The 26,432-nt window shown below is 38.2% G+C and overlaps 1 protein-coding gene across 1 annotated transcript in view; it reads left to right on the plus strand.

Moving 5' to 3' along the window:
- MEI4 (meiotic double-stranded break formation protein 4) overlaps positions 1-26,432 on the plus strand; it is a 160,966-nt gene that overhangs the window by 22,767 nt on the left and 111,767 nt on the right. The window contains exon 2 of the mRNA XM_004610208.3: positions 18,075-18,610. Within this exon, the coding sequence (XP_004610265.3) occupies positions 18,075-18,610 (536 nt within the window). The remainder of the gene's footprint in view (positions 1-18,074; positions 18,611-26,432) is intronic.

Raw genomic sequence — 26,432 nt, forward strand, 5'->3', positions numbered from 1 at the left:
TGAGGTTGGGGAGGGTGATGCCTCCCATCGTCTTTTTCCCAAGAATGTTTTAGCTATCCGTGGGTGTTTGTTGTTCCATATGAATTTTAGGATTGCTCGATCCATTTCTTTGAAGAATGTCATGGGTATCCTTATAGGGATTGCGTTGAATCTGTATAATGCTTTGGGGAGTATTGCCATTTTGACAACATTGATTCTCCTATCCAAGAGCAGGGTATATGTTTCCATTTCCTCATGTCCTCTTTTATTTCATGGAGTAGTGTTTTATAGTTTTCTTTGTAGAGGTCTTTTACTTCCTTGGTTAAGCTGATTCCGAGGTACTTGATTTTCTGGGGCACGATTGTGAATGGGATTGCTTTTTTCATGTCCCTTTTCTCTGCCTCATTGTTTGCATATAGAAAGGCCATGGATTTGGGGGTATTGATTTTGTAGCCTGCGACTTTACTGTATAAGTCTATTGTTTCTAAGAGTTTCTTAGTAGAGGCTTTAGGCTTCTCTAGATATAGTATCATATCATCTGCAAATAGTGAGAGTTTGATTTCTTCCTTTCCTATCTGGATGCCCTTAATCTCTTTTTCTTGTCTAATAGCTATCGTAAGTACTTCCAGTACTATACTGAAGAGAAGTGGTGAGAGTGGGCATTCTTGTCTTGTACCTGATCTTAGAGGAAAGGCCCTTAGTTTTTCCCCGTTGAGGATAATGATTGTCGTAGGCTTGTGTTAGATGGCTTCGACTATCTTGAGGAAAGTTCCTCCAAACCCCATTTTGGTGAGGGTTTTCATCATGAAAGGATGTTGGATCTTGTCAAATGCTTTCTCTGCATCTATTGATATGATCATATGTTTTTTATCTTTACTTTTGTTAATATGATGGATTATGTTGATTGATTTCTGAATGTTAAACCATCCTTGAATCCCCGGGATGAAACCCACTTGGTCATGATGTATGATCTTTTTGATGAGTTGTTGGATCCGACTTGCTAATATTTTGTTGAGGATCTTCGCATCGGTGTTCATCAGGGATATTGGTCTATAATTTTCTTTCTCAGTGGTGTCGTTGTTTGCTTTTGGTATTAGGGAGATGTGTGCTTCATAGAAACTGTTTGGGAGAGTTCCTTTTTTTTTCAATTTTCTGGAAAAGTTTGAGGAGAACTGGCAACAGGTCTTCTTGAATTGTTTGGAAGAATTCACTGGTGAAACCATCTGGGCCTGGGCTTTTGTTTTTGGGGAGATTTTTGATCACAGTTTCAATTTCCTTAACATTGATGGGTCTATTCAGGTATTCCAAGTCTTCTTTGTTCAGTCTTGGGAGATTGTAGGAGTCAAGGAATTCATCCATTTCTTTTAGGTTCTCCTGTTTTGTGGCATATAGGCCTTCAAAGTAGTCTCTAATGATCTTTTGTATCTCACTGGTTTCTGTCATGATGTCCCCCTTTTCATTTCTGATTCGATTTAATAGGGCTCTCTCTCTTTCTTTGTGAGTCTTGTTAGCGGCTTATCAATCTTATTTATTTTCTCAAAGAACCAGCTCTTTGTTTCATTGGTCTTTCGGATTGTTTTTTTGGTTTCGATGTCATTAATTTCTGCTCTAATTTTTATTATTTCTTTCCTTCGGTCTGGTTTGGGTTCCTTTTTCTGGTCCTTTTCTAAGGTCTTGAGTCGTGAAGTCAAGCTATCTATGTGGGCCCTTTCTTCCTTCCTGAGGAATGCTTGGAGAGCTATAAATTTTCCCCTTAACATGGCTTTAGCTGCGTCCCATAGAATTTGGTAGCTCGTGTCTTCATTCTCATTTGTTTCTAAGTATCTTTTGACTTCTTCCTTGATTTCCTTCCTGACCCACTCATTGTTCAACATTTAATTGTTTAATTTCCAGGTGTTTGATTTGGTTCTCCGTGTCGGTGAGTGGTTAGCTTCTATCTTCAGCGCATCATGGTCTGAAAAGATGGGTGATACAATTTCTATTTTTCCTATTCTACTGAGGTATGTTCTGGGGCCCAGTACATGGTCTATTTTAGAAAATGATCCATGTGCACTGGAAAAGAATGTGTATTCTTTCTTTTTGGGGTGTAAAGCCCTGTATAGGTTTATTAGGCCTCTCTCTTCAATTTCTTCTTTCAGAGTCAGTGTTTCCTTGTTGAGTTTTGTTCTTGTCGATCTATCTAATGGCGGTAAGGCCATATTGAAGTCTCCGACTACTCTTGTGCTGTTAGTGATGTCCTCTTTGAAGTCTGTTAGGAGTTGTTTTAAGTATTTAGCCAGTCATTCATTAGGAGCGTATACGTTTAAGAGTGTGATTTCTTCTTGTTGTACATATCCCTTGATAAATAGAAAATGACTTCGCTGTCCCTTCTAATCTTTTTCGACCTGAAGTCTATGTTGTCGGATACCAGGATGGCCACTCCAGCTTTAAGGGAGTTGTTTGCTTGCAGGATTGTTTTCCATCCTTTGACTTTGAATCTACGTTTACTCTGTTTGTTCAGGTGTGTTTCTTGCAGGCAGCAGAATGTTGGGTTTAACTTCTGGATCCATTTTGCCACTCTGTGTCTCTTGATGGGTGCATTTAGGCCATTGACATTGAGAGAGATTATTGTGATGGGGTTTTGTGTCATACTTCTGTGGTATTTGTTGTTTTATGGGGCTCCTCCTTGTTTTACAGTAGCTCCTTTAGACCTTCTTTCAAGTTTGGTTTTGAGTCTATGAAGTTCCTGAGCTGTTGTTTATCCGAGAAATAGTGTATGGTTCCTTCAAGTTTGAGAGTTTAGCCAGATAAAGTATTCATGGTGAGGCATTGATTTTGTTGAGTTTTTTCACTATGTCCCACCATTGTCTTCGGGCTCGGAGGGTTTCCTCTGACAGGTCTGCTGTAAATCTTAGGGGTGCTCCTTCGTATGTGATTTCCTTCTTTGACCTTGCTGCTTGCAGAATTGTGTCTCTATCCATAGCATCCGTCATTCTGACTATGATATGCCAGGGAGTCTTTTTATTTGGGTCTCTTTTTGCAGGTACTCTTCGGACTCCTTGTATCTGGATGCCTGCCTTCTCCAGCTCTGGGAATTTCTTAGCAATGATGTCTTTGACTGTGTTTTTTTCATTGGGGTTACTTCCCTGTGGTTCTGGTAGTCCAATGATTCTTATGTTGTTCCTCTTGAAGTCATCCCCCAGGGCTCTGATTCACTCTATAGCCATTTTGAGGTCTTTAGCCATGATTTGTTGTTGTCTAAAAGATTTCTGCAGCTCATCTTCCAGGTTGCTGATTCTGTCTTCGGCTGTAGTCATTCTACTGTTGAGGGCATCTAGTGAGATTTTTAATTCATCTACCGATTCCTTTATTTGTGTGACTTCCGTTCGTAGGTTTAAAATTTCTGCTCTCATTTCTTCCTGCATTTTCTTGGTAGACCGTTTCAGTTCTTCATTCATCTCCTCCCTTAACTTATTGGATGTCTGTTCCATGGTTGCTTGTAATAGGTCGACTCTCCTCCAGATTTCCTCTCTGAATTGTTTGTCTGAGAGGTCGTAGATGTGAGTAGCCCCTGTTGATGTTTCTGGAATCTTTTCTTCTCCCTCTCTTTGTGGAGGGGATTTTCGCTGCTTCTTCATATTGTTACGGAAATATAGAATTGGAACTTTGTAGTTATCTATTCCTGTTCCCTCTTGCTGTGGAAAGGAGGGGCTCTGATTGTGCTAAACTTCGCTTATTCACTGACAGCTTTTTTAGTGTCAAACTAAGCTAATGGATATTTTGCATGAGTGGTTGAGATGGCTAAAGTGATTTTCAAAGAAATAGACAATAACTATTGTAGTGAGGTAACAAAGAATAACTGCAGCCGCGTTGGCGGCCGCTGCTCTGACAGGAGGCCACGCCCACTTTGAGACCACGCCCACTAAGATACAGGCCACTCCCCCAGTGTCTTCCTGTTAAAGTGCCAGGCGGGAAGACCTCAGGCGGCAGGAAGCGGGGGACGGGAGGACGTGGCCGTGGGTCTGTGACGGTACCTGGGAGGGCGGTTCGCAGTTAGGGAGCCAGATCAGGAGACGGGGCGCGCAGGACTCGGGGTGGGGCAGCTGCAGGGTCTCGGGGACTCCCGGCGGTGGGAAAATATAAATTTTACTTTCTTCCTTATTGACCTAGATAATTTGCTGGGAATTATCTTAAGAATATTTTTATTTAAGTAATTTTATCCTTCAGTTTATCTGCCAAGACTGTGCACTGCTTTAACAAATTATAAGGGTGGGAAAAATGGAGCAAAGGTGGAGTCTTAGTATGACTGTCTTCTTTCCAATAATAAAATTGTCATCATTGTAATGTTTTTAGTTCCATTCCAGTAGCAAAAGTGGGAGAACTTCATTTCACAAAGGGGGAAAGATCTGGCACAATGATTCTCATCGAAACTTTTGTAAGAATTGAGCTGCTATTCTGCTCAGTTATTTTGGGACTTACATTTATAGAACTTAATTTTCATTCTCTATAGTATTGTAAAAAGTTACAATCTGATAGCTATTCTTTTGTTCTCATTTCTCCATCATACAATTTTCAGGGTTATTTTTTTCCATGGTGAGTTCTATGATTCCTATTTCTAAAACACCTTGCTTTTGGCTTCTAAAGGATCCTCCTGTTAGTGGCATATTTGTTACTTTTTTTGTCTAGTTATTTTTTTTTAAGATGCAGTTTGGATCATTTTTTAAGACAGTGGCTACTTCGGAGGAATAAAACATTAGGATAGCATATAGGGTGTTTGAATGGTGGACAGCCGATCAAGTTTCATCTCTGGTACTGCCTATACCAGGAGTGATCACTGAGCTTGAGTAAATCCTGAGCACTGCCAGTGTGGCCTAAAAATCAAATCAAGCCAAGAAACCAGAAAACAAAAATGAAACCACAGTGGATAGTTTTTGTTAGCTGTTATAGCTTGTATTCAGTTCATTTCCCATTTTAATGCAGAGCCGTCCTTTTATCCCTGTATCTTACTCCTTTTTTGTAGTCCTACCACTCCAGCTGTATTCTCTTTGAGCCATGGTTCCTGCTACTGCTCCCCTTGTTTCTGTCCATTCCTGGGATCAAAGATCTGCCTAATGAAAGCTTTCTGATTATATGACATAAAATCTTTCTCACTTTTCTCTAGTTTGAAAAAGTTTCTTTGTTTCTATATTATCTCATCTGAACTGCTCGCTGCCTTACACTGCTTTTCTTTTCTTCTAGTACAGTTAATTGTTGGCCTCCTATTTTCTTATTTCTTTGATGGTAGGAGACTGTGCCTTATTTGCTGTTTGTGTCCTGTTAGCTCTTAGGACAGTGCCTTTGCATTGCAACACATAACATATTTTTGATGAATAAAATTGAGTACAATATTAAGCTCTCTGAAATTACATATTCTGGCAAGGCAGAAAATAATTAGTTTCACTTATTCTCCTTGAAAAATGTGTGTTATTTTCATTTTCTCATGGTAAGAGGTTGTGTTGCTCTTTTAATCTCAAGTTTATTTAATTTTCTACACTACTTTTAAAAGAGATGAATGAACCTCAGCACTAAAGCTGTGCTTTTGTACTGCCTTGTGAGTTGGCCTTGCAAGGTATTAAAACGAGAATGTTTAAAAATGGACTTTGTTTTCAAGAATATCACAATGGAAAAATTAGAGGATATGTACTTTTCTTGGTTAGCAATAAAATGTCTGTGGAAAATGAACCAATTTCAGTTCTTTTTACTATTTACAAGAATTTGTTTGAAAATGACAGTGTAATAACTGAGTTCTTTCTGGCCCCACCTCTTTTACAAAATTAAGAATATTTTCAGTCTGCTTACTAACGCTAGAAAACAGATTCTATAGAAGTAAATATATAGTTTTTGATCATGTCTGTATGTTCTTACAGAACTGTCAGTTGGTGATTTGCTGGCAGATAGGCTATACTAGTTAGTTATAGTCATGCATCTGTATCCAGATTGTACATGTGAATGATTCTTGGTTTTAACAAAATACTTGTCATTAGTTCATATGAAGGATGGTGTGACCTATTGTGTTATCCCCCAAAGATTTTATTCCATGATGATATGAAAGGCATCTTATTTATAGACTCAGAATTGAACCATTATAATATTTTTCAATATTTGAATTGTCCATAAAGGAGCATTACCAGTATTTTAAGATGATTTTATAGGTTTTAAGAGAATAGACTATATGACGACTAAAAAATAAAATGATCTTTTATGTTTTAAAATTTAAAACATTTTGGGGGGTATCTGTCATCTCTTATTTTTATGATATTCCTATGTATTAGGAAAGAGAATTGGGCCCAACTTTTTTACCTGTACTCTGTACTTTGGTCCTGAATGATTGAATCAAGAAATATTTTTTTTCTTATCAGCTTGTAATTTTGTACACTCATTTGGGCCCCTTTTATTATTTGTGGATATAAATAATGTAGACATAAGATTCAAACCCTAATTATTTGACCATATAACATCTTCAGAGCAATATTACATCACTAATTACACTCGATAAAGCTATGATTTAGGAATGACACAATTTGAGGTGGGAGAGACTGGGGGGAGGGGAAAGATAGCTGAACACTGAGTTTTTAATCTATTTTTGGAAGAAGTCTGACCTTGTGGAATGAGTAGGATTTATCAAGCTATGGGAATTTCAGACAGGAGGGAATTATGTAGAATACAGACACAAGAATCAACTGGCAAAAGGTTTAATTTGACAGTAACATACAGAGCATGAAGGGGTATTCTGGAAAATAAATGAAAAACCAGATTTGAGTCTATTAAGATGAGGTGTGACAGCCTGTGAAAAACATGCTTTATTATGTAGGCAGCAAAGAAATTTTGGAGATTTTCCAAGAGGAAAAATGGAAGGGAAACAAACCTTTAGTGGGTATGTGCTATGCATGTACCCAAGCACTGTGCTTTCCGAAAGTAATTCCTCTACGTGGTCTGCAGGATAAGGTTATTTTGGCAGAGTAATTGGGCTGTTGTGTTTAGAATTGGTTGGGAAAAGGAGAGGCCATCACTGTCATCACCCAGGCCTTTCATGTAATTACTTTGGCATTGAAATAAAAGAGGTGATGATATGAAAAGAGATTTTTATTTATTGAGCTCTTACATGATATGCCAGACTCTGTGGTATGTCAGTAGATCAAGCTAGCCAAAATTGTCATGGATCTCTTTCTTGTGAGTGAGACATAATATGCCAGCAGGACATGATCAAGTAGTAATAAGTAATGTTTAGATTATTAAAATAAGAACATGGGAGTGGAGTCTCGTCTGGTAGCTTTGTTAGATAAAAAGCTAGAAAGAAGTGCCATTAAGATACAATCAAATGTTAATGATTAGCCAGCCTCAAGAAAATTGGGGCTGATGACGGGGAATGTGTTTTAGACAGAGGGAAAGTTTGATGCAAAGATTGTAAAATTGGTAACAAATTTAATGGTTCTAAAAGACAGAAGGTCACTCATTTGTTGATGGAATGTTCCAGAGGGAGAAAATAGAAGTCAAAGTTCTTAAGTTACAAATAGTCTAGACTTAAATTAATAGCAGGAAATTGAATCAAGTGCATGGCTAGCTGTAGCTTACAGGACAAAGTGCTGAGATTGAGTCATGTTGAGTGAGATAACTGAGGGAGCAAAATGGGATAAAGAGATTTGAGAACCATTTTTTTCTTTTCTTTTTCTTTTTGGGTCACACCCGGCAATGCACAGGGGTTACTCCTGGCTCAGGCACTCAGGAATTACTCCTGGCAGTGCTCGGGGAACCATATGGGATGCTGGGAGTCAAACCCAGATCGGCCGCATGCAAGGCAAATACCCTATCCGTTGTGCCATCACTCCAGCAATTATATATGAGATACCATTTATCTCAACAAACTCTTTGAGGCTCTAGAAGAATCTCAGGATTGGGACAGTGGAAGAAAACCCATAAAGAATGAAAGCTTAGTTTGTGTGTGTGTGTGTGTGTGTGTGTGTGTGTGTGGCAGGGGGAGTTTTGGTATAGGATATAATCAGGAAAGTGCAGCATTTGAACACCTGAAAGTATGAGGGATTTACTGTTCAGTAGTCCTGAGCTAGTTATTCACTGTCATCCCGTTGCTCATCGATTTGTTCCAGCGAGCACCAGTAACGTCTCTCATTGTGAGACTTATTGTTACTGTTTTTGGCATATCCTATACACCGTGGGTAGCTTGCCAGGCTCTGCTTTGTGAGCGAGGTACTCTTGGTAGCTTGCTGGGCTCTCCAAAGGGGTGGAGGAATCGAACACGGGTCGGCCACGTGAAAGGTGAACACCCTACCGCTGTGCTATTGCTTATATAAGAATAAATAATCACTGTTTAATATACCTCATGGAGGGAAGACAAATAACTTAAGGCAATTATCCCATTCGCACATAACTTGATGTATACGATAACCACTTTCCTTTTTGCAATATTCAAAGTTATAACTGTGTTGCATGATGCTATTAAACACAGTTGAAGTCTTGTCTTTGTCAGCAGTTCTCAAAAACTGCTTTCTCATATTAAAATATGTTCTTTCGGAGGCAAAAGAAAAATAGTTCCTTTAAGGTGAAATACTCAGATCAATTATGAAATACTTTAAATTAGCCATTCCTATTTGACCACTAGGTGGCATAAATATTACTTAAGTTGTTCAGTGCATCAGGCATGTGATTATTTTTAAGAAAGTCATATTTGTGGGCTGGAGAGTTAGTACAGAGGCTAAAGTGCTAGATTTGCACACAACAGACCTGGGTTCGAAGCAAGCCCTGAACATAATTGATGTGGCAAAGCCAAAAAATAAAAAGAAATCATAGTTGATAGTGACACAGTTAGTACTGCACTGTAGTCCTGTTGTTCATCAGTTTGCTTGAGTGGGCACCAGTGACGTCTCCATTGTGAGACTTTTTACTGGTTTTGGCAAATCGAATATGCCATGGGTAGCTTGCCAGGCTCTGCCGTGATGGCAGGATACTCTCGGAAGCTTGCCGGGCTCTCCGAGAGAGATGGAGGAATCGAATCCAGGTCGGCCATGTGCAAGGCAAACGCCCTACCCACTGTGCTGTCGCTCCAGTGACAAAGTATATGAATTAAATATACCTGTCATGACTTTTCAGTATTTGTAAAGAGATACTGTTTGATTTCACTTTTGTTCATGTATATATATATATATACAAATACGCATATTTAAATTTATATTTATCAAGAGTGTTGGAGAGAAAGCATTAGGCGATAGAAATAGCCAAATTAGTAAGCTCTTTCTGAACTCAGGAATTACTGTTGATAGTCACCAGTACTTTAAAAAAAGGTTTATATGTATATTAATTGAATTATGTGCAATGAACAGATTACCTAGATATTTACTTTGTTAGGGGCATACGTGGAAGGAATAAAAGCAAAGAGGATTTGAAGAAACACTTGAACAGTCAGTTGCTCTTTGGGTTTTGTGAATTTCTGTGGTGTGTTTTGGTAAACTGTAATAGTTTATATTGCTAACTCATAAATAAGGATGAAGAAATGGGCAGAACCTGAACAATAAAAAGCTTTGTGGGCCAGACTCAGGAACATGAAGACCTCCATCTTGTTTTATTAGGGAAGTCTTTGGAAGGTGTTAAGGATGGAATCCTGTACGAAAGGAGTATTCTACTAGAGTAATTCTTAAGCCAGTTCCCGAAGTGGCCTAGAAGAGGGGAGAATGAGAAGCAGGTAAATTAGCCTGGCAAGAGAATTGCTTTAGCCAGAGTAAAAGAGAAGATAACAGTGTGAACTGAAGCCGTGGAAAGGTGTAGAGGCAAAATCATGACACATTTGATAATTTCTTCTTTTTTTGTGTGCACATTTATTTATTTTCTACTTTTTATTTTGTTTTCAATTGAATCACAAGACACATAGTTACAAGGCTGTTCGTAATCAGTGACAAAGTATATGAATTAAATATACTTGTCATATAATGTTTCAATGCCCATCCCTCCACCAGTGTACCATTTCCCATCACCAGGGTCCCAGTTTCTCTCCCACCAACCCCTTTCCCTCCACCCAGCCTGTCTCTATGGCAGGCATACCTTAATTCTCCTCTCTCTCTCCTTCCCTCCCTCTCTCCCCTCCTTTCTCTCCTCTCTCTCTCCCTTCTCTTGCTCGTTCTTGCTCCTTCTCTGTCTCTCTGTCTCTGTCTTTCTCTGTCTCTCCCTCAGAGCCCCCTCCGCCAGTTTGGGGCACACATTACGGTTTATGATATAGATACTGAAAGGTCTATGTTTATTCTTTTACCTGCTTTTAGCACCTGCTTTCTTATCCAGAGTGATCCTTTCCAACTGTCTTTGTCATGGTCATCCCTTCTCTATCCCAACTGCCCTCTCGCCAAGCACTTGAAACAGGCTTCTAACTCTGCACCAATCCTCCTGGTCCTTGTTTCTACTGTCCTTGGGTATTCGTCTCATACTATATTTTTTCACATTCCACAAATTACTGTAATCATTCTATGACTGTTCTTCTCTCTGAATAATTTCTCTCAGCATGATATTCTCCATGTTCATCCATTGATAACATAATTTATTACCTCATTGTTCCTAATGGCTGGATAGTATTCCATTGTGCAGATATCCTGTAGTTTTTTTAACCAGTCGACTGTTGGGTACTCAGATTGTTTCCAGATTCTGGCTATTGTGAGTAGTGCTGTAGTGAACATAGAAGTGAAGATGACATTTCCGCTTTATGTTTTTGGGCTCTCAGGGTATATTTTCAGAAGTATTGTTGTGTTGTATGGAAACTCAATTTCTAGCTTTTTGAGGAATATTGTTTTCGCAAAAGGCTGGACCAATCAGCATCCCTACCAACAATGAAAGTGTCCCTTTCTCCCTGTATCTTAGCACTAGTTGCTCTTGTTCTTTTGGATGTGTGCCAGTCTCTGGTGTGAGATAGCTCATTGTCGTTTTGATTTTCATCTTCCTTATGATTAGCAATATAGAGTATCTCTTCATGTGTCTTTTGGCCATTTGTATTTCTTCTTTGAGGAAGTCTCTGTTCATTTCTTCTTCCCATTTTTTGATGGGGTTGGATGCATTTTTTTCTTGTAAAGTTCTACCATTTCTGCCAGTTGCCTGGGTCCAGGACATTCTGGATGTCTGTAAGGTAGGTTGGATGAAGACCTTAACATTTAGACCAGTAAATTATGTAAGGAAGGTTGTCCACTCTAATGGGGATGGGGTCTGATATCCAGTAAGTTTACTCCTGAGTAGAACAGAAAGACTCAGCACAAAAAGTGTTTTTTTCTGCCAAACTATTTTTGCATTGAACATGTCTTTTCTTGTTTTTTTTTTTTTTTTACTTCAGTGGAAACATCATCTCTTTGGTTGCCAGCCTGCTGACTTTTAGACTGGAACTTATACCATCAGCAATCCTGATTTCCTGGCCTTTATAATTGGACTAGGACTATACATTGGTTTGCCGCTCTTATACTTCTCTCTCTCTCCCTCTGCCTTCCCTCCTTTTCTTCTTTTCTACTCTTTTCTCTTTTCTCACAAACATTGGACAGGAGAGTACAGAGCAAGGGTCTGCTAAGTTAAAAAGCATGCACTTTACTCCACGTACTTACCTCTCCAGCTCCGTTAGTGACTTATGGACTATAGAAGTGGTTGAGGAGTTACGCTAAGAATCTGTGTCAATATGAAATTTATAAGAGGAAGAAGGAAAGAGAAAATGTAAAGGTTTTGAGGACCCAGTAAAGTGATCAGGTTTCTGGGACCCAGTGAAGGAAAGAGACTATAGGATTTGTTGTTGTGTTTCTGTTTGTTTTCTGGGCTTGTACCAGGCAGTGCTTGGGAGCTTCTCCAATCTTGGTGTTAGAGATCATGCCTGGTGGTGCTGGGGGACCATGTGGTGTCATACCCAGGACCAGCAAGTCAAATATTCCAGCCTTTTCTGGCCCATTCCTGGTCCTGTGAGATATTTTAAGACTAGATCTGTAGTTTTAATCAGTAATACACTTTTCTATTTGATTTCACACTTTGACATAAATTGTATTTATTTAATAATAATACTGTCATTTACTGAATGTTTACGATGTGTTTGACTTGATCAGTGTGTGTGTGTGTGGTTAATGTTTTCTTTTAAGTATGATGACAAGCACATTTAATTCTATCTATGGACTGGGAGAGGAATTGAAGTCCTTAGTCCCTACAGACCAGTAAGAATCTGTGAGAAGCATCATTGATTTCTGCTTCACCGTAATCCTTTCTGGAAATATTGTAATTACAGACAGTTGCAGTAGCGTGGGTTTATTTTCTTTTCTCTGTGCTGGGCATGATTCTTTGTTAGGTATGCTTTGAGATTTTTCTCAGAATATACATCCAACCAAATAAGTAGAACCTACTGGTAGTTATGTAAGATATATTTAAAGAGCTAAGAATATATTAATGTCTCTATACTTACTACTGTTACTTCTATAATGATGGATATTTAAAAATCAGGGATTGTAACCTATTAACACTCAGTGTTAGTTTAAATGTTTAACTTTCTTAAGGTGACTTTTTTTTTGATCCCTCTTTTTCACCTCTGGAGGGTATGTACTATAGCAATACTCAGGTTCCAACCATGTTATTCACTTCTACAGCTGTGTTTTTCACTGAGAAAGTGTTGGTTTCCAATACAAATGCAGCATGATGAGTTTTCAAAGTTTCCATTGTTAACAAATAAAAGAAGAAATAAATTGATCTATTTGCTGCAGGTGGTAGTAAATGCTTTAAGAAGCATATCCTTGGCTTTTGCTAGCTAGTAATTTTAGATATTTAACTTATTATTTAAAGGACAAAATACTTATGTTTTATATCTCTTTTCTTCCTTCTGCTCTCTCTAATCTGTGTAATTATTCTGGTTTGGTGTAAATTACCAAAAAAGTTAATCCAGACTCATACAAACACTTAAAAGAGGAAATCTATCAGAGCCAGCAAAAGGCTGTAGCACTAATAAGCATTTCTCTTAATAAGGTGCCCTGTCTTCTTCAGCTGATACCTTTGTTCAGTGAGGGGACTACAAAACGTGGCATGGAAAGATACAGTCCTCTCTTATACAGTTGGGAGATGAGAGGATGTGGACCTAAAGAACTGGTTTCCTTTGCTTTCCCCTGGCTTGTTAATCAAGTGGATCCTGATGCCATTATAAGCAAATTAGGATAATGTGTTTCAGGATGCTGATAATACCAATTGAATCATTTGATGAAACTACTTTGTAAAGTGAAGTCAAACTATGATCCTTCTTTTAATTTGCTACTGCACCTTTTCGAATGTATGCCTGTGACAGATAATCTCATATGGTCCTCTCATGGTTTATGCACGGTGTAAAGGTTCTGAGAGAAGGTTTCTTTTTTTTTTTTTTTTTTTTTTTTTAGTGAATGACTGTGAGATAAAGTTACAAACTTAAAAGTTTCCATGCTTACATTTCAGTCATACAATGATCGAGTACCCATCCCTCCACCAGTGCCCGTTTTCCACCACCAATGGTTCCAGTATCCCTCCCACCACCCCCACCCTGTCCCCTCCTTCACCCCACCCCGCCTCTGTGGCAGGGCATTCCCTTTTTCTCGCTCTCTCTTTTTGGGTGTTGTGGTTTGCTATAGAGGTATTAAGTAGGCATCATGTTTGGTCTATAGTCTATTTTCAGCCCGTATCTCCCAACCCTAGTGGGCCCACCTAGCACCCTTTGCTTGGTGATCCCTTGAGAGAAGGTTTCTTAATGTGTCATTTCTCCATTGGCATCTCAAATGGAAGTCCTCAACATTGTTTTACTGCAGGTACAGAAGCACAGCAGCTGTGAGAGTGGTGGTTTTGTGTTTTTCTCTCCTTTCATCACATGGAGACTGGATAAGGAAGCTATGACTTCCCCAAACGCTCACCAGTGAGGAGTGAAACGCGAAATAATAGCAGATTGTTACATCTCCATTTAGTGTTTGGCAGAATTCACTTTATGTTCTTAAAGCATTGACGTTCTGCTTATTGTAGTGAAATATTGAGTAGATTTATACTCTAAGCTTTTGTTACCTTTCATTTCGGTGGGGGAGCTGGGGGACACCCCTGGTGATGCTCAGGTCTCTCCTGGCTCTCTACTCAGGGATCACTCCTGATGAGCTTGGGGAACCATATGAGATGTCAGTGAAAAAACTGGGTCTGCTGTGTGTAAGGTAAATGCCCTACCTGCCTCATTGTTGCTCTTGCTCCAAAACTTGTGTTAGAAGAGAGCCATTTAGAGCCTTTTAATTCCACAGAGAAAAATAATATATACCTGAATAATTAAATAACTCCACCCCCTTCACTTTTACGAAGAGTAATATGGATATCTTGAGAATTCATTTAAAATTTTTATTTTTGCTCATAAGTTGGGGGGGAGAGTGCCTATTGGCCTACAATAATGGGATATTCAGCTTAATTTAGAAATAGCCTTGTACATTAAATGTAATTTAGTAGGATTAATTCCTATGCTGGGTGTCCCAGGATCTCCCTAACTTGAAGTGCAGCTATTTTGGTTGTAATTAGCAAGCAAGTTTATTTACAGTGGTTATAATAGGTTCTAATTGAATAAATGAGCTCTAAATTAAAGCTTAAACCTACGATTCTGCATCTATTTTTACTGCAGGACAAATGAGCAACAAATTAGGGGATTTCTAAATATGTGATGGAGAATTTAGATGTTATTTTCACTTTTTTGTTGTTGTTGTTTTGGCCCACACCTGGTGATACTCAGGGGTTGCCTCTGGCTCTGTAGTCAGGAATCTCTCCTGGCAATGCTCTGGGGACCGTATCGGCTGCTGGAATCAAACCCAGGCTGGCCATTTGCAAGACAAGCGCCTTATACTATTGCTCTGGCCCGTCCACTGTTCTTCTATCTTCCATTAGTTAGTGTCCCCAACAATAAATATGACTGCTAGATAAGAGTGCCTTTAATTTCCCGTATGCCAGGGTATTTTTCTTTTTCATATCTCTGTATATTTTCAAACTCATTCAGAGGGGGAAAAAATTTACTTTCACAGGAAGAACAAACTATTCACTGGTGTGCTTGCCTCAGCCTCCTCTGAGTCTCTCCAGGACCTTGTCTCACCTGCCATTTAATTTTATTTAAAAAAAATTATTGAGTCACTGTGAGATAGATCCTTACAAAGCTGTTCACGATTAGGTTTCAGTCATACAGCCCCTCCACAAACGTACATTTCCCAGCACCAATGTCCCCAGTCATCCCCCAACAAACAGCCTCCCTCTGTCATTCTGTCTCTCCCTCTCTCTCCCTCCCTCTCCCCTCTTTGTGTTTTGCAATACAGATACTGAAAGGTTAACAGGAATATCCCTTTGTCTACTTTTAACACAGTTCTTGTCCAGCCATGATCATTCCCAGCTATTATTGTCATAGTGGTCTCTTGTCTATCACCTGCCATTTTAATTTTCTCTCCAAACTTCAACTTTGCTTCACTTTTCCTCTTTCTTATATTATGGTTATCCAGGTGTCTCTCAGTTTGTCATACCACCTTTCTTAGCAGCTACTCATCATTTTAGACTCTTCTGATTAACTTTTACTTACTGTCCCAGTTTTCTTTCATCCATTCCAACGTATTTTCAGTCCTTCATTTTGTTACAATTGTTACCTACAGTCATCCTTGAAACCACATGCACTCTCCTTGAATTTTAGGATTTAAAATTTTTTGTCTTAAAATTATTCTTCTTCTCTACTAAGTCCTCAAATATTGATTCTCCTCAGAAACACTCGTTGATCTTCCGGTCACAGTTCTTGTACCAAGTGATCTGAACCTGACATTTTCATTGTTTGATATTCCATGTGCACATTGATGATGCCTAAAATGTATTTTCAGTTTAGAACTGGCTGATGGTCAGTTCCTCTGGTTTCTTCCAACGTTTTAGGACAAAGTGTGCATTTCTGATCATTTCTCCCAAGTCAGTTTTTCTGTGTGGGTGTTTACCATTTCTGTTTGCAGGAATTCATAGCACTGTCATCTGTGTTGTAATCTAGGTCAAAACCATGAGATGCATTTATTTCTACTTACAGTCCATTACTTGTGGCTCATATTTAGCAGACTTCAAGATTTTATTTTGATGTTTTATATTTAGTTTCCTGGTCAACTCTTTCCTTAGCACCACAGATGTTTGGTCCATTTCTTTCCTTGTCTACTTTTCAGGTATCTTTATTTTTTTTTTCTTTTTGGGTCACATCCAGTGCTCAGGGGTTACTCCTGGCTTTGCACTCAGGAATTACTCCTGGTGGTGCTCAGGGGATCATATGGGATGCTGGGAATCGAACCTGGGTCAACTGTGTGCAAGGCAAATACCCTACCCGCTGTGCTATTGCTCCAGTTCCTTTCAGGTACCTTTTAATTGATGTTTTAATATCCGATTATGTTTTCTTCAGATCTTCCCATAGCCAATCTGTGAAGTAATAAGATCATTTTGCTTTCCTTCATTTTCCTGCATTAAACCTTTAGTGCCTCATTCTTTTTCTCATTGTTGACAGTAATATTTCTCAAACAAGGATTTATAGATACATGTATCTGCTTCAGTATGAGAAAATTCTTATTTTTTTGTATTTTATTATGTTATCTCTTCAACAGAAAGAACAATTAATAGAGTGAGCCTCTCTTTTTTACTTTTAGGTAAAATAGCCTTATTGAGAGAAACACTGGTAGGGAGAGAGATAGAAAGGGGGACGAAGGGGATTGGTCTTCATGGCCCAGAGTACACATCTCAGATGGAGCTGCAGGAGGATCTTCAAGATAGAGATTGCACTTAGGGGAAGTCTTAATTGCAGTATTTTTCAGTAAATGTCAGTAGTTTCTAACAGGTATAGGTCAATTTTTCTCAAAGTGGTCAATTTCGCCCCTGCGAAGTGTACTCGACTAATCCGGTGCTGGTGAAAGCTTGGATATTCAGGGGCAGGAGGTTCTGGAAGTTTTTCTTCTAAGAAGTGGGTGTTAAGCCAGATAAGTTTGAGTATTCTAATATAGTAATACATAAATCAGTACATATAAATATACAAATTACTTATATATATTTTTATTTTGGGCTGGAGCGATAGTACACCGGGTAGGTTGTTTGCCTCGCATGCGGCCGACCCTGGTTTAATTCCTCCATCCCTCTTGGAGAGCCCGGCAAGCTACCCAGATTATCTCGCCTGCACAGCAGAGCCTGGCAAGCTCCCCTTGGCATATTCATATTCAATATGCCAAAAACAGTAACAACAAGTCTCACAATAGAGATGTTACTGGTGTCCGCTAGAGCAAATCAATGAACAATGAGATGACAGGGCTACAGTGACAGTGCTGTTACGGTATTTTTATTTCAGATGTGTGTACACATATAATTTTTTATTGGGATCTTATCTTACATTATCTCGTTTTGAACTATACTCACTTTTACACCCAACATGTAACTTCTAAGATCTGTAATAGGTCTTTTGTGATAAGCGTTTTTTATATTTTCTAACTTTTGCCTTTTTATTTCTTTCAAAGTACTATCAAACTAATTGTAGATCTTTATTTAGACAAGTTCCTCTCCTCCCTCTAAATTTTATGTTTCTTCCTTTTGTATGTGGAGGACTCTTGTCTTTCTCCATTCCCCTAAATTTTAGCTTTGACTTTTAAAGTAGTTTTACCACCTTTTCTTTCAGATTCTAACACTATTCTATCCTAACTGGGCTATTCCTCTCACTTTTCAAAATGCCTGGAGCAAAATTTTTGGTGCTGAATAAATTGTACAGCTTGACAGTTACTCATTGTACTATGTGCCAGATACCTTGTTCTGGTACTGTTTTCTCCTCCTTTCAAACATAGCACATGATTGTGTGAGAGATAGTGAACTGAAGGGATATGAACAATGGAAAAGTATCTGCTTTTGGCTAGTGAAGATCAAGACCTTTCCTACAGTCAACTACAGTCAACACTTTCTCCTCACAAATTTTTCAGTTTTTATAATACTGTTTTAAAATATCTAATAAATGTTTGCAGGTTATATTTTCTCTTTGATTAGAGAACCACATGCCTGATTTTTTATGCAAAGGAATTTTAGCTACAAAAAGATAACATGTCTGCTTCTTTCTGTTTCAGGAGACTCATCTTCCCAGTTACAGACTCAGGAACCTACAAGTTCTGGAAATACATCAGCCCTGCTGGAAGATTCTGGGTGTGATTTATCAAACGAGCAGAGACTAGAACCTTTAGAGATGTCTCAGCATTCTGAGGAGAACTGCACGCCTTTGGCCTTTTTACCCCTGCCCATTAGGGAAGGACATTGCGCTGTCCCAGGAAACCCTCTGCCTTCTCACATGCAGTTTTTGCAACATTTAATTGAGTTGAAGAGCTTGACAGAATCAGGAGATCTGAAAGCAGACTTAAGCCACTTGGAAAACAACTCTTCCACGGTGTCAGATTCTGTTCTTCGGTTATTAGATGGCTTGATCACTTTTTACCATAAGCCCAAATTTCCCTTTTCAAGCTTTTGGACAGAAGCAGTTGATACCATAGCTAAGCTGATCAGTGACAGCAACTTATCCAAACATATTCTTAAGACATGTTACAAGAAGTTGGAAGAATTTGAGAGAACCTTGCTACGTGTTATTTTAAACAACAGTCAGATAAACCGGGTAAGCAAGAAAGCTCTTCTGCTTATGAAATAATGTATCGTAACAGTTGAACCTTCCCGTTGTATAATTCTGGTTGCTATCCCTTTGGTCTCCCTGGGTCAGAATCTCTAGTTGGATTTCCATTATTGCACTTATGCATCCTTTGTATCTCCACTTCTGGCTTTTGATTGCTATACACTGATCTCTATGCTTGAAGCTTGTGTCTTATCTAGTAGTTATTTTCCTTTTAAAAAAAATTTTGTTCTCTCTTTACTCTTCCTGCCTCCATTCACTTCCTGTTACTAAGTATGTATGTATGTATGTATGTATGTATTTATTTATTTTGCATTTTGGGTCACACTCAGCGATTCACAGGGGTTACTCCTGGCTCATGCATTCAGGAATTACTCTTAGCAGTGTTCAGGGGACCATGTGGGATGCTGGGAATCAAACCCGGATCCGCCCCATGCAAGGCAACTGCCCTACCCACTGTGCTATCATCGCTCCAGCCCTATTCAGTATTTTTCAAATGATCATTGACACTTAGAGTGTCCCAGACATTCCCTTCTACTTCTTACATTTCTTGTGATGGATTGCCTGTATTATGTTGAATGTGTACTTTTACTTGCATTGACTGAGAAACGCCTGGAGGTCAAAAAAATGCTTTTCTTTTTTTAGAATTTCACTTGTAAGAAGCATAATACCTCTTGGATGCTGCAGATTTGGGTTACCTGAGTAAATTGACTATTCTATTTTAGGGTGTTTTTTTTAACATTACTTTGAAAGTTTGAGTCAAGAATTGTTTTTACTAATTTAACCAACTTCAAATTGTTCTTTTATTTGACTCAGACATAATGTGGAGTTTCTGTTTTTGTATCTTATCTTTATTTACTATCTGATCTTTGGGAAATTCCTCCCAATGCCTTAACATTTTAATCGTTCTTAAATTATTACTAAAGATAGAAGACCAAAAGGTGTACCATATTTATAAACTATTTCATTGTAGAGATAATATTGTTGTACTTTGTTTCTTTTTTGTCTCTTACTGTTCAGTATTTGTATTTAGTTTCATCTGATTTTCAAAGTTAGTCAATAGGATAGGATAGGTATTACTTGAACTTTCAAACTAATGTATTTGAACTAATAATTTTGTTTAATGCATAAACTTCTGTACTACTTTGCTAGATATGATTTGATCAATGTTATCGGAACTTCATTAGTTTCTTGGCATTTGTGAAAAGACTGACGTTTCTTTATGGACAACACATGAGTTTTTACAGAACACAGTCACATGAAGTATTAAATAACAGATTTTCTGTGGTAGTATCTGAGGAATACAAACAATTTCTTAGTCATCAATACATATGTCAAATATTTAGTATCCATTCTTTTAAACTACCTTAGATAGGTCTTATGTGACTTGGAAATTCCAGATTCTGGCACTTATTTCATATTCTTTAACAGTTAATGCAAATATATTTTTAGTTCAGTCTTTCATTACATGATTGAACTACATATGAAAAGCCTTAGAAATTTTATGGAGGGAGGTGGGAGTGTGTAGAAGAAACTTACGATGACATAGATGAGTCTGTATATTTTTACATTATATACCATGCTGCAAGCTGTTGTTGAATAGCTTGTAAGAAGAGCAAGTGAATAAATAGCTGTGATCTTTTCTAGAAAGGTTATCATTGCATTTAGAGAATGGAGAATTATATATTCAATAATTAGATATTGATTCATAAATAGGTTTTGAGATGATTCTAAGAATTGCTTTACCTCCCTAATTGCATCTTAAACTAAGATGCTAATTCAGAACATTTTGGTATTATAATTATCATCAGTATCATTATTACTATAAACATCTTTTCCCAGATATGTTCTCAAAATTTGACTTGTACTGAAAATAATCAACCAACTTTCTATTTCTTAGAACTTTATGTAGTGATTTATAGCACTGTGTTTCTGTTGTACATCAAGCTACATTGTTTGCTAATAAAAAATCAAATCTGTCCTTCACCTCATTTACTCACCCTTTAACCCTTTTCTTTCTTCTACTGTGTTGGTGCTATAGTCTTAAAGTTTGATTTTATTAGTTCATTTGTTTGTTTCTCTATATACCACGTGTCTGAACTCACATAGTATTTGTTCTTTTCCATCTGAATCTGACTTACTGCACTAAGTATATTCTCTAGCTTCATGTTGCAAATACCAAGATTTTATTTCTTATAACTGAGTAATAAGTAGTCCGTGTGTAACACCCTATCTGCTCAATCATCTACCCACCATCTATGTGCAATTAAGTTGTTTCTATTCCCTGCTATTTCAAATAATACTGCAGTAGACATGGGATTTATATACCTCTTAAATTTGTTTAATTATTTCGACAAGTATCTAGAAGATGTAGAATTGGATCATATGAACTTACTTTAAATTTTTGAGAAATCTCCAATTGCATTTCACCGTGTCTTTAGGAAGTCCTATTACCACCAATACTGTATTGGGTTCTCTGCACATCTTCGAACGCTTGTTTCCTATCTTTTGGATAGTAGCTGTTCATATACATAGGAGATGATATATAGCTCATTGTTTTGATTTGCATTTCACTAAAGATAAATGACAATGAATAACTTTGTGTGTGTTTGCCTCTCATGTGTCTTCATTGAAATGTCTGTGGTTCCTCTTTTGTTGTTTTTATGAGTTTCTTATATATTTCAGAAATTAACCCTTTGAGGGGTAGATGATGTGCAAGTTTCTTCTCCCAGAGTAAGATGCCTTTTTAGTTTTATAATTGTTGCTTTTGTTCTGCAGAAATGTTTTAGTTTGATGTGATCCTATTTTTACTTTTTTTTCTCTTGCTGTTGGAGTTGAGTCCAGAGATATTACAAAAGCTAATGCCAATGGGGAAATATAATGTTTTGTGCCATGTATATTATTTCATTTTTTAATCCAAGTCTTCAGTCCATATTGATTTTTATGTAGTAGCCTCGGCTTTCTTGGCTGTTCAGTTTTCCCAACACTACTATTTATTAATAGATCATGGATTCATTCTATGCTTTGACTCCTTTGTCAAAATTTTGTTGTCAGTGTCTTATGGGCTTGTTTCTGGGCTCTCAATTCTGTTTTCATTGATCTGCTTGTATGTTATTATTGTAATACCATCCTATTTTATTGACTGTGGCTTGTAAAAAAAAATAGATACTGCTTATAATGCTGGGGTCCATGCAGTGCCAAAGATGGAACCTGGGTACAAACCATGAGTTTCAGCCTTCGAACTCTCTCCCTGGTCTCTTGTTTACTGTTATTTCTAGAATAATTTGAAACTGGGGCGTTATCTACATGTCCCTTTTGTTGGTTTATTGTTTTTTATTTTTTAATAGTTTATTTTTAATTAGTGAGTCAACGTGAGGGTACAGTTACAGATTTATACATTTTTGTGCTCATGTTTCCCCCATACAAAGTTCGATAACCCATCCCTTAACCAGTGCCCATTCTCCACCACCAGTAAACCCAACATCCCTCCCACCCTCCCCAGTCCCGTCTCCCCCCACCCCACACTGCCACTATGGCAGGGTATTATTCCCTTTTGTTCTCTCTCTCTGATTAGGTGTTGTGGTTTGCAATAAAGGTGTTGAGTGGCCATTGTGTTCAGTCTCTAGTCTATATTCGGCCCGCATCACCCTTCCCCCACATGACCTCCAACCACATTTTACTTGGTGTTCCCTTCTCTGAGTTGACCAGAATGAGAGACCAGCCTCCAAGCCATGGAGACAACCTCCTGGTACTTATTTCTACTATTCTTGGGTGTTAGTCTTATAGTCTATTATTCTATATTCCACAGATGAGTGCAATCTTTCTATGTCTGTCTCTCTCTGACTCATTTCACTTAGCATGATACTTTCCATGCTGATCCACTTATATGCAAACGTCATGACCTCATTTTTTTTTCTAACAGCTGCATAGTATTCCATTGTATAGATGTACCAAAGTTTCTTCAACAAGTCATCTGTTCTAGGGCACTCGGGTTTTTTCTAGATTCTGGCTATTGTAAACAGTGCTGTGATGAACTTATAAGTGCAGATGTCATTTGACACCTTTTGTTGTTTTAGACCTATTTCCATATGCAAGGTGACAAAAAATTTCCTTGTGACATTTTTATAAAAAAATTCATAAAAGGGTCAAATAAATGCTGGACTAAAACAGGGTGTGATATAAATCAAACATTTACAGATAATAAATCTTACAGAAATTTATTTTAAAATAATCCCCATCTTCAGTAGGAAACCCTGAAGTTTAAGAATCTGGGGTCTAGAACATTTTCAATCTTTATTCACCTCTGGATCACCAGTGATTCAGTTTTCTTCCTTGTTGGGGCCCTCATGGATTACTCCAGGGTATGTGTCTGCCTTCTGTGTCTATTCTCCCCTTCCAGAATCCTGGACAGGCCAGCAGTCCCACCGCCTTCATCTGCTATATACTGCTTCTCTTCTGCACTGACCTTCTGCCATGCTAATGCATAAGTGCACAGACTCTGTGTAGTACACACTGTGTTTGTCTGAGAGTTGCCAGGGATGCTTCAGAATTCATGCTGTGGGATTCTCATAGTGAGTCTGTTCATTTATTATTGTGTGTTTCTCTTGGAATCTAAGGAATGTCCTCTATTGCTGTCTGGGTAACTTTATCCCTGAATCAACAGTTGGTCTTTGTTAATAATTAATACATTTCTGTCTTTAAAAATTAATTAAAGGAATGTAATTTACAAGTTATTGGTTGTTGGGTTTTAGGAATACAATATTTTCACACAAATCCCACTACCAGTGTGAGCATCCCTTCACGGTGTTCCAGGTAAGGCATTTATGCTGCATAGTCTCAACCCGCCCCACCCCCCAACCCCCCAGACTGGAGTGATAGCACAAACTGTAGTACATTTTCCTTGCACTAGGCCAACCCAGGTTCCATTCCTCCATCCCTCTTGGAGAGCCAGGCAAGCTTCCGAGAAATCCCGCCATCACGGCAGAGCCTGGCAAGCTACCCATGGTGTATTCAATATGACAATAACAGTAACAACTCTCACAATGGAGATGTTACTGGTGCCCGCTCAAGCAAATCAATGAACAACAGGATGACAGTGCTACAGTCTCAACCCCAATTTGATCTTTGACACAATATCACAATATATGGTCTCCTGAGGACTGCAAGATGTACTTCATCCTCCTTTACCCCCACCCAACACCTTAGTGAACTCAGTTTTTTAGTCCAGCTATCAGGTACTCTTGCCACTGACCATTTGTTACTCTGTTACAATATTTCTTCTATCCCACAAGAGAAATCATTCTGTATCTGTCCCTCTACTTATAACTGACTTGATTCAGTATGATGGAATCTTTAGTTTGTTTCATCCACATAGCAACAAATTCCAGGATTTCAGCTTTTTGCTATAGCTCTGTAGTATTTCATTATATGTACTAAACTTTCTTTATCCATTCTCTATTCTTGGGCACTTGGGTTGTTTACAAATCTTGGTTACTGTGAGTAATACTGTAATGAACATAGTAATGCAAATATCTTTTCTAAATAGTATTTTTGGGCTCTTGAGTCGATGCTAATAAGTGGTTACTAGATCACATAGAATAAAGCTAGGTTTTAAAATACAATTTGAATATTCAGTAAATTTGTTCTTATTTACCTGCTATTAATATTTTCCATAATTTAACATTTAAGATAAATATTTGCTATCTTTCAGAATGTTTAGATCTTTGTTAAGTGCCAGTTAATTGTCAGGGCTGTGTTTACTGAAGAAATAGATGGTTGAAAGGAGCTGTCCTACTTATTATTTAAATAATTCCATAATAATAGCTTGGTTAAAATTATCTTTAAGCTATAGCTGATGATGCTCAGGGGACCAGGTGCTGGGAATCAAACGTGGACCTACCACATGAGAAGAATTTACTCATTTCCTTGAGCTCTCTCTTTGATCCCAAATTTACTACATTGAATTTTTTCTTCAATAAGTGATTGATGATCTTTCCATGTATTTTTAGGTTTGAATACATATTGTTTTTGTTTTTCTGTTTATAATATTAAAGTGTTTTTATTAAGGAGGTTTCATAGAGAAAATAGTATAAGGAATATCCTCGTGTCCATCATTCTGCTTACGGTTGGAAGCCTGCCTCAAGTGCTGGGGAGAAGGCAGTTGGAATAGAGGAGGAACCACTATGACATAGTTACTTGGAAATCATCACTCTGGATAAGAACTGCGTGCTGAAAATTGGTAAAGGAACAGTGTCTGTATTGCAAACCATAATGCCCAAGAGGAAGGGGAGGGAGGTGGAGAGGGAAGAAGAAAGGTGGTGGGGGGCAGGGGGAGAGCCCCTGCCATAGAGATAGCAGGCAAGTGGTGGGAGGGAAACTGATGGGTGTTGGAACATTATATGACTGATACCTGATCTTGAACAGCCTTGCAAACTTGTATTTAATGGTAGGACTAGAGCGATAGCATAGCAGATAGGGCGTTTTTGCCTTGCACACGGCCAACCCGGGTTCAATTCCTCCATCCCTCTCAGAGAGCCTGGAAAGCTACCGAGAGTATCCTGCCTGTACAGTAGAGCCTGGCAAGCTACCCGTGGCATATTCGATATGCCAAAAACAGTAACAACAAGTCTCACAATGGAGATATTACTGGTGCCCACTTGAGCAAATTGATGAACAATGGGACCACAGTGCGAATTTAATGGTAACTTAAAACAAAACAAAACATTGACAGTACTTTGCTGTGTAATTTCTTTTTTGCTTTCTACCTCTTAATTTTTTCCTTGAGGCAACAGAGTTCACAATAGTGTACAGCCACATCCCTACCACGAAAGTGCCTATATTTCCCTACCACTATCCCTGAATGTCTGTTTTGTCCTCAATCAATAAGCTCAGTTTTGTTGACAGAGTGAGTCGAAAGGTTTTTTTTTTTTCTTGTTGTTGTGGTTCTTGAGCCACACCCATTGTGTTTAGGACTTGCTCTCCTGGTTCTGTGCTCAGGGGTCACTCTTGGCTATTCTCTAGGGACCAAACGTGGTACCAGTTGGAACTGGAATAGGAAGCCTGCAATGCAAGTGCCTAAAACTGGATACACTCTCTCCATTTCTCTGGCCCCTTGTGGTTTGTTTTCAGTGGACATTATCTGTATCCCACATATGAGTGAGCTCATAATCTATATAAAATAATTGGAGTTTTGTGGGGTTTTTTAATTTGCGGCCATGCCAAGCAGTGCTCAGGGATCAGTTCTGGTGGGGCTCAGGAACCATCGGGTTGAACTAGGGTTGACTGTGTTCAAGGTAAGCAATTTATTTGATGTGCTACCTCTCTATCCCCATTAAATAATTTATGTACTAAATTATTTAGGAATTCTTAGTCTTATATCTATATTATAGTTTTAGGAGGACAATTAGGTGGGACTAGAAGGTCAACTACAGAATTGACATGGCTTATGGGATGTGCACTAGGCCTGTGATCAGGGCTTGGGAGGTAGTCTAGCTTTAATCGGGGTTAAAATTACTATGGCCACAGGAGTAGTTCATTCTTTGCCTGGAGTCATCGATAATGTCTCTCTGAGGTATTCAGTATTTGCTCCTTGTTTAATAGCCTAAACTTTCCTATATTTCAGAACTCAGATGTGTGTGACTTCTTATTAGAAGCAACATGAGCTAATCTGAGCATTAAAGCTACATGTTTTTTATAGACCCTGGTTCTGTCATAGAAGCTGAGTTCTGGAATTGCTGTGATTCTGTTGATTCTATATATATATATATATATATATATATATATATATATATGTATATATATATATATATTG

Source organism: Sorex araneus, chromosome 4 (genome assembly GCF_027595985.1).
Source record: "Sorex araneus isolate mSorAra2 chromosome 4, mSorAra2.pri, whole genome shotgun sequence".
NCBI lineage: Eukaryota > Metazoa > Chordata > Mammalia > Eulipotyphla > Soricidae > Sorex > Sorex araneus.